General features: G+C 44.3%; 1 protein-coding gene across 1 annotated transcript in view; it reads right to left on the bottom strand.

The window, feature by feature from the left end:
* Positions 1-11,983, bottom strand: part of KCNK1 (potassium two pore domain channel subfamily K member 1) — a 49,872-nt gene extending 37,889 nt beyond the window's left edge. The window contains exon 1 of the mRNA XM_012738243.3: positions 11,542-11,983. Within this exon, the coding sequence (XP_012593697.1) occupies positions 11,542-11,896 (355 nt within the window). The 5' untranslated portion in view covers positions 11,897-11,983. The remainder of the gene's footprint in view (positions 1-11,541) is intronic.
* Between the last annotated feature and the right edge of the window lie 456 nt (positions 11,984-12,439).

Here is a 12,439-nt window from a genome sequence, read left to right as displayed (position 1 = left end):
AAAGACTAATTTTAATCTCTATCATTTTTGCTAACCGTGTCGAGTCACACTCGACATCCAAGTGCAAAGGGTTAATAATCTGTCATTTTAGCCTCATTCCCACCAGAGTTGCTGAAAGAGCACATGTAGCTTTAGGTCATGTCCTATAAACTGCTAACAGAAATTTGGTGTTTTTTTTGTCCCTTTTCTCTACTTTAAAAAAAATCTTTTTTTTTTCTTTCTTCCCATCTTTGTTGGTTCGATTTTTAAACATCAGCTGCCAGGGGAGGGTGAGAAGGGGGAGCAGCAGATGACAGATTGAGGATCCGCACAACAGCAAGCTCTTCCCTGCTGTTTGTGGGTGTGAAACTGCAGGGCGCATCCCGCCTGCCCACCCTCCGCCCCCCACCGCGAGGTGCATCTGCTGGAGCTGGGCTGTGGGCGACAGAACGTTTTTTGGAGATGGCTCCTGTTGAAGCATTGGGTGGCAGGTGGGCAGCGATGCCTGGCTTCTCTGCCCCGCTCAGAGTTTCTGAGTGTGATGCGTAGGCAGCTCCGGTTGGGAACAGCCACTCCAGGTCCCTTAATTAACGTGATCCACCTAACCGTGGTCTTTAAATAATTGAGTGCCTTGGTAACCGTGCTCAGACACTCGAAGAATTTTAGCTATAAGAATCTTTTAAGCTTTTTATTCTAGCTTAAAACATTTCACTTTCCCTCTTGTTATTCACAAGTTGGGATTACATCAAAAATATGGTATTTGAGAAAAGAAAAGATGTTTTGATCACCAACAAGAAGCAAGAAGCTGTATTTATACTAACAGGATCATTTGAAACGGTAAATCAGCAACATAGAAGAAATGAAAATCACGCAGGTGTTTTTTCCAAGAGGCACGTGATAATTTTCCCACCTGTAAAAACTTGCAATGTGTTTATTTGAAGCATACACTCTTAAATTGTTTAGATCGCTTGTGGAGAAAAAAAAGGTGCTTGCTTGTCTTATTAATATTTACTTCCTAAAAACAGAAACCACCTAGATTCATTCCTTAGCTACTCCTAAAATGTAGTGAAGATATTTATTTATTATTATTCTTTGAGCTATATAAAATATAATTTTTTGTTAAACTGTTATATAAAATGCTAAATGATAAACTGTTAGATTTAAGAAAATATAATGCAAATACTTCTCACCTTTGAGCTTTTATTCCAGTTTTCCATAAAGACTTATGTAATATTAAATTAGAAAACAATGTTACAGTTCAGATACCCTTTCTTAGTCTGGAAGTGTTTACGATTATTATTAAATGTATTCATTACCTGGGGAATCAGCCCACAGAATCCACATTCTCAGTCTGAAATACCTTTTCTTTCCTCTTTGCTTATTGACATTCTATTTTTCCTTCAAGGTCAAAATAAGATATCACTCCTCAAAAGCCTTCTTTACTACTCTGCTGTCAGAGAATTGGTGCATGTAATATGACATCATGGCCCGCTGAACAAACAGAAGGCACTGTCACATACACACCAAGTGTGGCCCTCATGACACCCCATTAGAGTTGAGTGCGTGCCTAATGTGGATCCCCCCAGACACCCAAAAGTGATCTCAAGTTCAACAGGCACACGACTAAGCTCCAGACCCTCCATCCAAAATCTGCTTCCCTCTGTCTGTGAAGAGAAATCCTACGATGCCAGGGGCTCTGGCCAAAACCCCTGTGGTCGTTCCTGACAACCCTTTCTCCTACCCCTCATATGCAACCCATCAGCAAACCCTGTTCTGCCATCAATACGGGTCCAGAATCTAACCACTTCTCACCACCGGCTTCCACCGCCCAGCTCTGAGCCACCGACAGGCCTCATCTGGGTCACTGGAACAGCCTCCTGTTAACTCTCAGCCTGGCCCCGGCCCTCCCACACGAGCCAGAATGAACGAAATGTGTTAGAATAATCAGATCACACCTTGCTTTTGCCCAAAATTCCCCAGTGCTTTCCGCGTCGCTCAGACAAGAGCTGGATGCTGTGCGGTGTTCCAGGACACCCTACAGCATCCGACCCCACCTTCTCCTTCACCCCACCACGCCCTCACTCAGCTCCAGCCACACGGCTTTCTAGCTGCACCGTTCTAGAACACAGCTCCCCAGATAACTGCATAATGCACTCCCGCCTCCTCCAACTCTTTACTCAAATGCCACCTTCTCAGGAAGGCCTTCATGGACAATGTTGGCAAAGACTGCAGTCCTGGGCTCCACCCCGCTCCCAAGCACACCGACTGCACACTCCCTCTTCCTTAGCTCCAGCACTTAGTGCCATTGCACATTGTGTGCGTTCCACTAAGTCATCTCTTTGATTACGTTGAGGCTCAGAAAGCAGTTCCCCCAAATGAAGCCCTCACCAGCAGCTCTCTCTGACCCTCTGTCTTTCATTCTCCCCAAAGCTCGCCATAAAAACTAGAATCCTTCTTCCCCAAGGCAGCTCATAGAAACCAGAACTCCCTTTCCCCAAAGCCTGCCATAAAACCCCAAAATACTACTCTAACTCCCCCCTGCCTTTCTGTGTAACACTGGTCAAAGAAATTATCTCACCTAACTGGTTTGACTGTAGGTCATAAGACCCCCATTCCAGAGAGGGTCTTGCTCCACACTCAGAGGAGGAATGCTGTTAGAAGAATCTAGACAGACAAGCCTTGCTGGGTTTAGCATTAGACCACACTCTTTTGTCCAATCGTATTTCTACATGGTTGCCCACTTTGTTGGACCTAAGCATACAAATGAACCATTTCCCCTAGTATCTTTGAGTCTGCATTCTGAAGGCCCTGTGTCACATGAAACTATGATCAAATAAATTTATATGACTTTTGTCCTATTAATTTGTCTTTTTCAGTTGAATTCCAGTGAATCTTTAGAGGGTGAAGGATAAGTTTTCCCTTGGACCCTAAAGCTGTCTCTCTCTCCCCCCACTACACTGACAAATCTAGGAGAGTGTGAATTGTTGCTTTTGTTCCCAAAAATGTTCCCAAGTGCCCAGAGTAGTACCTGGTCAGCCCAAGCATCCAGCAGGTGGTTTGTGAGGACTGGGCTGTACACTGAGCATATTTATATATATATATATATATATATATATATATATATATATATATATGTCACCATTTTTATTTTTAAATATAGAACTTTATTAGCAAAAATTAAAATACCTAAATAAATTATGATATCATTATCTTTATATGAATAACTTCAAAAGTCATTTCAGCAATTTGGGCCTGTTTCCTCATCAACACAATGAAGTTACATTTAAGGTCTCTCGAAAAAGAGTAACATTTCTGGAACCTTCATTTTTCAGAAAAGGAAGCAGATTCAGGCATGAGAAGAAATGGACCTTAAATTGCTCTTTTGGAGAGTGAGGCCATGACAGGTGTCGTGGGAGCCAGGTGCCCGGTGAGGCCATCATGTCACAGGAACCCTTGGGGAGAAGGAACAGTAAGAAATGGGGAGGGTCTGGGAAGGCAGACCCTGAGTGGAACCTGCTTCTTCTCAAGTCCTGTGCGTGCCTGTGTCTCCCCAAGTCCTGTGCGTGCCTGACTCCACGTGCACATTTAGACTAACGCTGTACTTCAGACATACTACACACCAAACAGTGAAACCAGTGTCTGAAGAAACCTTAAGAGGCAGCAGTAAAGCAGAAAGGAAAGGAAAGCATCAACCTGAGTGAACAGCTTAACTCCGGTCACAAAAGCCCCTTAACATTAATAAGGGACAAGCATTACAATGAGAGCCTCACTGACCACAATCAAGAGAGATGAAAACTGACATGTTTTATTCTTTTAAAATCCCTTAGAGGTATTCTACGTGGAACTGTTTTTTTTTATACCTGTACAGATTTAGGCTTAATTTCTTGGTTAACATTTTTTTTCTTCTTCTTTTTTAATTGATATTGACATACAATAATTGTACATATTTATGGGGCACATAGTGATGTTTGAATACATACAATGTAGGGTGACCAGATAAGAGTAATTGACATATCCATCATCTCCAACATTTATCATTTCTTTGCGATGGGAACATTCAGTATCCTCCTCCTAGCTATTTGACCCTATATAATATATTACTGCTAACTATACTCATCCTACAGCACAGAACACTAGAACTTAGTCCTCCTATCTAGCTGTGATTTTATAACCTTGAACACATCTCTCCCTATCCTCCCTTCTGCCTGCCCTTCCCAGCCTCTAGGTATCCTCTGTTCTACTTTTCACTTCTATGAGATCAACTTCCTTTAGCTTCCACATATATATAAGTGAGAACATGTGGGATTTAATTTTCTGTTCCCGGCTTTCTGTCCTCTGAATCCCCCAGCCATGATTCTATAGGCTCCATATTACCTGGATCTGTGGTCCCGAGAGATGTCCAGCTACAGCCCTTTGCCGGGTACATATAACCAAATCTCCGGACGTGGTGGAGGGCGGGCTTTTATTTCACCCAGCAAGGCAGTCTCAGTCAGAGGAACTAATGCAAAAAGTTAGACTCTGATCTGGGATCAAGCAGACAGTAGCAAATGAAAAACACTGCCAACGTCTAACATAAGCCAATTAATCTCATCAGTATAACAACTGGCTGTGTTTTACAAATTAAATCAGGGGAACATGAACACTGCTAGAAAATATAATAACAGATAAGCCCTGCCGGTGTGATTCAAGCTTGGGGAGACAATCGTACAGTCCTTTCGGGTGTACAAACGCTACACCCCCAAATCCCTCCTTCTCTTCCTTCCTCTCTTCTGACCTGGGATCGGGGCTATAACCTTGCAGTGTGCTGCTGACAGAGCCGCCAGCAACTCTGAGGACTATACAAAGAAGGAACAAAGAAAGTCGGAGCACACACTGAGTCCAGGAGATAGAAGGGTCAGGGGAGCTAAGAAAATCCCCCCCAAACATGTGTGCTTTCCAACAGAGAGACAGCCTTCATCTGCTACCAGGAACAAGCAACACGAGCACGACACCCACCGTCGGTGGAGATCTTACGCCGCCTCAGTATTTCATAGATTGGGCTATATATAACTGGGATCAAACGATGTCTCTTGAGAATAAAATCAAGCACATTGCAGCTCTATGTCAAAGACGGCCTGCGATGCAGATGGTGTTTCTGCCCCTGAAACCAACCTTGTAGTAAGTCGAAGCTTATAGAACTGTCATTTCTGTGGGTCAAAACAATTGTGTGTTGGCAATTCACATGCTCCAAAATTCCATTACTCTCCTACTCTGCAGACAGTAGGCGTGCTCCAACACAGCAACGGTGCAAGGAGCAGTGCGTAAAACAACTTGTCCTGAAGGCAATAGAGTTCCCATTAGGTCATTGGTTCAATTGAAGATTCTGTTCTTCACAGAACGTACGGTTATGTCATAAAAGTCACAGCCTTTTGTAGTTATGATAGTAGCAATATCTTCCAGGTGCTACAAGATAGGCAGAGATAACAGCAAGTTTATAGTTTAAAAAAAAAAAAACCTTTGAAAATACTAAAGAACTGATATGTTTTATAGACAGGTATGAGTTTACATATTAAAAACACTAAATATCTGTTCTCTTTGACCATTATTGGGTGGAAATGTTTCCAGAATTTATAATGTTATACACTTCGCTGCCTTCTTAAATTGAAGCATGATGAAGTATTTTTCTTGATGATTCAAGGACACCAGTTACTATACTGTGTTCTAAAACGATAATGCCTTATCCAGGCATATGAAAGTATTGCAAGAATAATGACTTAAAGATTCTGTGTCTTGTACTCTACCATTTGTTTTTTTTTTTTTTTTGTGCAACTAATATCAGTTTGTTAGGGCTGTGGTAACGAAATAGCACAGACTGAGTGGCTCAAACAACAGTCATTTATCTTCAAAGTTCAGGATGGGAACTAGAAGTCCAAGCTCGAGGTGTCTGCAGGTTTCGTTCCTTCTGAAGCCTCTCTCTTGGCTTGCAGATGACCACCTTCTTGTTGTGGCCTCGTTTTAACCTAATCACCTCATTGAAGATGTCACCTCCAAATACAGTCACATTCTGAGATACTGGGGTTAAAACGTCAACATATAAATTTGGGGGGAGAAAATTCAGCCCAAAACAAGCTCCTATGCCCAGATGCTATGCAAAGCTCAGGCTCCTGGATATACATGGGTTAAATTAAGGCCATGTCATTTTTGGCTTTGTGACCCAGGTAAAGAAGTCATTCAACCTAAATTTCAGTTTTAGCCTCTATAAAGTGAGAATAACGATACCTATAGGAAATAATACATGTAAACATTGCCTGGCACAGGCAAAGTGCTCAATAAATGTGCTATTTTTAAATATCATTTTAGTATTAAGATATTTTAACTATTTGTCTTTTCACCACCTGTCACTTATGTTTGCCTGGAGCTGTGCCTTTCCTACTCTAATCTGCTATGGGCTCAAAAATCAGATAATTATAGAACTAAATATAAAGACTCAAAATCGAGACCAAAGGCTCTCCTTTGAATAAAGAGAACACACTTCGGAGCGTGGGATTTCAGATCTCCCTTCTGGCTGATGGCTCGTTTATCTTTGTTGAACTTATTATTCCAGATGTAATACAGTCTTTATTGCACGTTTTAGATAAGATAATCACAATGTGAAGTGTGGCTTTGTCACTGGTAAAGGGGAAAAAAGGCAGTGTCATAAATTTGACCCCAAACTAGTGACATTAGAAATAAACAGCCATTTGTTTTGGAAGTGGTCAGCGGCAATGACGCATAATTTACTTGACTTTGCGTACCACTTGAAACAACAGCACCGAGAAGTCTGAGAAGCTGAAGTTTCTTATACAGAGTTTGCCAAAAGGAAGTAAAGTATTAAGAACTACCCTTAGCATTCCTTCCAAGTATCATTGTGAAGCAGAAGTCAGCACGCTTTTCCTGTAAAGGGTCAGATAGTAAATATTGTAGGTTTTGTGTCCATACGGTTTCTGTTGACTCAACTCTGCCCAGGTAGCCGGAAAGCAGTCATAAATGATGTGTAAACAAACAGGTGTGGCCGCACACCAATAAAACTCTCTGTATGGACAATGAAATTTGATTTTCATAAAACTTTAATGTGTCAGGAAATACTATTTTTCTTTTGATTTTTTTCTCAACCATTAAAAATATAAAAGTCATTCTTAGCTCAGGCAGCAAAAAAACAGGTGGTGGATCAGATTAGACCCAGAAGCTGGAGTTTTTTCACCCTGTTCTATTCTCTCTCTCTTTTTTTTTTTTTTTTTTTTGAGATAGTCTCACTCTGTTGCCCCCGCTAGAGTGCCATGGCGTCAGCCTACCTCACAGCAACCTCAAACTCCTGGGTTCAAGCGATCCTTCTGCTTCAGCCTCCCAAGTAGCTGGGACTATAGCTACAACATCGCGCCACCATGCTCAGCTTATTTTTTCTGTATGTATTTTTAGTTGTCCAGCTAATTTCTTTCTATTTTTAGTAGAGACGCATCTTGCTTGCTCAGGCTGGTCTCGAACTCCTGACTTTGAGGGATCCACCTGCCTCTTCCAGAGTGCAAGGATTACAGGCCTGAGCCACCATGCCCAGTCACACCCAGTTCTACTCTAAAAGTTCAACCAGTATTTGTTGATGGTAACAACACATTCCTCCTACCGAAAACAATTTGAAAATTAAGGATCAATCCAGCATCCCCATTACATCTTCCCACTTTTCTCTTTTCGAAAACTACCAATCCTGAAGGGATAGTAGCTCCCTACTTGACTTAATTAAAACTAGGCCAATTAAGTTCCTTTACCGGACACTTTAAATGAGAGTTTCAAAATAGAACTTCATAAACATAAGGCAGCATCTTGATTAGAGGCACTTTGGCTACAAATGACAAGAATAGGATCCGAGCTGTCATGTGGATCTCACATTTACAAAGCAGCAAAAGAAACTGACAGCTTATATACTGCATGAATACAAAAATTACATTTTTACCAAACATTCATCATCATGATATGGACTTGCTTAGGGGAATGAATGAAAAAGCAAACTTACAGTAAACCAGTATCACAAAATGTTCTTAAGAATGAATGACATTGCCCAAAGTTTTAGATAATACTAAAGATAAGTTTAATGAAAATTATTTATTACTCCCTAAGTATCACCTAGACATTATTTCTTTAATCCTTGGGGGTGAAAAAATCACAGTATAAAAGGAATGTGAGGAATAATGCAGTCTATAATACTTCCTCTTACTTTTATACAACTCCTCCTTCTGAAAAGCTCAGAAGTATATTGCATTCTTTCTTCCATTCGCATATGATTCCTATGTAGACGTTGCTATATCATTTTTAATCAAAGGTGATAAAGTTTAGGACATGGTCCTCCAAAATATGATACTTTGGCATTAGAGAAAATAGCAGAAGTTGGAAGGTCATTCTCACCTTCCCCTTTCTCGTCTCTCCTGAAGCAGACCATAAAATTATTCTCTGCCCTTCCTTTGAGGAAGATCCTCATTCCAGGGGAGCCCACTCTATACCTGTAATCTTTGAAGACAGAAGAGATGCCAAGAAGAATCCAAACAAACAGGCCTTGCTAAGTTTTCCCAGTGTATTATCTTTAGATAACAACCTTTTGTCTTCCAATCATACTTCTGCGTAACCATAAAATGACCCAGGTTTCCCTGTTTCTTTGGGTCTTCATTTCTGAAGGCTCCTGTGTCATGTAAAACTTACATTAAATAAATGAGTATGTTTTTCTCTTGTTAATCTGTCTTTTATTTATAGGTGCTTCAGCAATGAACCTTACAATGGGTGAGAAATATTTTCTTCCCTACAAGGTGAAGTAAAGAGATACCCTTGGCAGAAGAGAGAATGAGAACATTGGTGAATTACCAACCTAAACCTTCTTCCAAATAGACCATGAAGATGTTACCCAGTTCCTTCCAGAAATGGAAGCCTTCTGGGATGAGAAGATTCTGACATAAATGCACTCGTGGCTCTGCATTGCGAGGGTGACTACCAATAACACCATCTTTGTAATGACCATCATTATCATTCTGGACAAGTCAAGGATTGACTGTACTGATGAACCCTGTGACAATTATTTCAGTGATTTGCCATCAATAGGGCAAATCTTCAGGGAAACTCTTTAACAGAAGAGTTTTGTGATTTGTTTGTTTTTTTTTTCTTTTAGCCCAGCATGTCTAATATCCACCTGAAAGAGAAGCTATTTCAATTCATTTGAGTTGTCTGGTACTTTTCAAGAAAATATTTTTCTAGTAATGAAGTATACCAGCTTTACTCTAAAAATTATCTGATCTTCTGCCACAAAATCAGTGTTTTGAGACCATAAGGAATATCAAATGTCAAAAGGGCACCAGTATAAAACCAATAGAAGAGTATCTTTGATTTAGGAGAGTTTTATTTATAAGAATTCATTGACCTGCTAATTTTACAAATCAAGAGGCATCGTTTTCATTTGGTTTATCCTTATGTGCCCCTTGAACCAATTTCCTAAATGAACTCTTGTTTTGCATGAATACAGACTTTCTTAGTAACTACAATGCAATCTGAATACCAATAAAAAGACATCTAACCCAACTCCACCTCCTTTTTTTAAACAAGAACGGAAACTTTTCCTAATTAAGAAAAAGGGAGTTTATATCTTGAATAGGCAAGTATTTCCCAGGTCTCTGTCTATTCAAGATGCAAATTAATTTTTGGCATTTAATTAGGTATGTGCAATGTTAACATTATACAGGAGCTTCATCAGTGATGGAAACCCTGCCCAGGAAGAGCAAACTTGTCCTTTTCCTAATAACACTGTTCTTATTCCTGTTCTATCTTAGAAACCATTAGTAAGAAAATGCTAAAAGCTATCATTCTTCAAAATGTTTACCCAACACTGTGACCCAATTGTAAACTTTCTGTAATCCAGTGGAAACACTTCTGTAGAGAATGAATGACTCTGAATCTAGCACAAACAATACTCCAAAGGAAAGGCACGGTGACTTCTAAGAGATCTGAGGAAGAGAGAGCTAGGTAAAGACAATGGAGGCAGTAGCTGTTCAAATAAAAATTAATGAGTAGTGTTGGCAGAGGAGTAGACATTCTTTGGAAAGTAAGATAACAGGTCTGTCTTGTTTGGGGACATGTTTAACACAGCTTTAAAAATATCACAATACAAGCTTGAATTCTACTTCTATTTATTGCAGGGTAAATTTATATCTGTGCAGTAATTCATCTCAGACTTGTGAATAATTGTTTTCTGTGATCTACCTTAAACAATGTATTATTACTCATTACAAAGTAATTAGCAATCAACTAGGTATAGTTCAAAGGGGATTATGAACAAATAAACCCTGGGAGGTGGAGAGGGGGTGGGAATGAAGGAAGAGTTGGAGTCACAGGAGGGGAAGTTGAACCCAACAAAGGCTGAAGGTGGAGGATTACAAAGTGCTCCTGGCAGGGAAATCAGGAGGCCAGGTAAACACACCAGTAATTAAGAATAAGAAGTGTGTGACCTTGTGCACACCAAGATGGATTGTTTCAAAGACTGCATCTCATAGATAAAAAAGGAGGGGCTGTGTTGACCGCTCTTTGAGATTCTTTCCAGTATCCAAATACCAATTTATATCTCCACCCAGGGAAAGGGTCCCACTAACTCCAGCTGCGAAAGTTCACCCTTCAGTCATCAGATCTAACACAGCCCCCTAGCCCTGGGCCATGCCCCCGGCCTCTACTTTCACCTGAGGACGCTCCTCCGTGGCTGAGTGGCCTAAGGGTAAGCAGTGCAAGTAAGTAGCTCTTCGAAGTTTATGGGGATCTTCGCACACCTTCAGTTGAAAGAACTGCTGAATCAAGGTGCCCCCAATGTGTCAGATCCTAGGCAATGAGATGCTCCCTTTCCTCCCCCCCCCACCCCTCTTCTTACTCAGAAAAGAAACCGGATCTGCCTGCCCTCTCAGACAGAGGTCACCTGCAAAGAGCAGAGTGAGGTCACTCGGTTACCCCCCAAACTGCCTCCTCCAAGGTACTAAAGAGCCGAAATATTTGTGCTCAACATAAAGCGAAGACACGCCCCGGAAGGTGACCCTTTCAAAAGTGTGGTTGGATTCTGCGGCCTCCGGGCTGGGGTCGGGAGGAAGGTGCGCGCACTCGGAGTTTCCACCGCCCCACTGCCCCCGCCGCTGGGCAGCCAGGCTGCTACAGATTCCAACGCGGCCGTTTGGTGCCGTACAGAGTGTCCCCCAAAAATGAACGCAGCAGGAGGAAGCCCCTGCAGGGTCCCGGGCCGAAGGGTTTAGGGGGCACTTTCCAAGAGTTGCGCGCAACGCCCAAGTCATCTTCTGAGGGCCACCTCGCTGGCTTCCGGCTCGGTGGCGCCTGCCCTCCCGGAGTCACCGCAGAAGCCGCACCGGGAGGGGCCGGGCGCCGCGGCGGGGAAGGTCGGAGGGGCCGGGGCGCGGTAGAGGGAGGCGGCGGGAGGCGGCCGGGTGGCAGAGGCGCGGGTGGGGTGGGTGGATCGGAGGGTCCCGGGGCGGGCGTGGGGGCGAGGCGGCCGGAGGGCCGGGGCCAGCGCGGGCCTCTTACCTGTGGTGGAGAGCACGGTGCTGGCGAAGAAGAGCGCGGAGGTGAAGTCCCAGTTCCAGTTGCCCGAGGCGTTGCTGAGCACCGACACGCCGTAGTTGCTGGCCTCCAGCACCCGGCCCAGGAACTGCTCGAGCTGCTGCTCGGACAGGCACTCGTGCTCCTCCAGGAAGCGCCGCTTCAGCTTGCGCAGCTCCTGGCGAAGCAGGTCCTCGTAGGGCAGCTCGACCGAGGAGAAGACCACGGCGCCGAAGACCAGGTAGAGCAGGTAGCCGAGCACCAGGAAGCCGAAGCACCAGGCCGAGCGGTGCCGCTCCACCAGGCGCACGCACGAGCTGCCGGCCAGGGACTGCAGCATCTTCGCCGCCGCCGAAGCCAAGGCCGCCGCCGCAGACCGGCCGAGCGCGGCCCGCCGCCCCCGCCGCCCCGCCGCCCCCGCCGCGCTCGGCCCGCGCCGCCCCGCGCCTCCGGGCACAGCCGGCTCCCTGCGATTGGCCGGCTCGGGCGCTGCTTTTCTTCCTTCTTTTCCTGTTTCCTCGCAATATAAAAAGCCCAGATGATGTGGCGCTGACGTGGTTGCCGGCTCAGGTAACCGGAGAGTCAGCGGAGACCGCGCGCAAACTTGGCCGGAGCCCGGGACGCCCCAGCGCTTGGCGCTGTCCCGAGGGGTGGGGCGGGGGCTCGGCGGCGCGCAGACCCCAGCTCGGCCACCGCGGCTGCTCTAGCTCCCTCCCCGGGTCCGGTAACCAAACCCGCGCGGTGGGTGCGCGTCCGCGTGCGTGTGTGTGTCCGTGTGCGTGTGTCCCGCGCGCTGGAGTGTGGTGGGGACACTTCTGGGCGACGCGCTGGCCGGCCGAGCCCCCTGTCCCGGAGATACTCCTGTCTCCCTCGTGTTTCCTCC

The sequence above is a fragment of the Microcebus murinus genome, chromosome 19 (genome assembly GCF_040939455.1).
Source record: "Microcebus murinus isolate Inina chromosome 19, M.murinus_Inina_mat1.0, whole genome shotgun sequence".
In the NCBI taxonomy this organism is placed as follows: Eukaryota; Metazoa; Chordata; class Mammalia; order Primates; family Cheirogaleidae; genus Microcebus; species Microcebus murinus.
The sequence above is the reverse complement of the archived record's forward strand: the minus strand, read 5'-3'. Positions and strand labels throughout refer to the sequence as shown.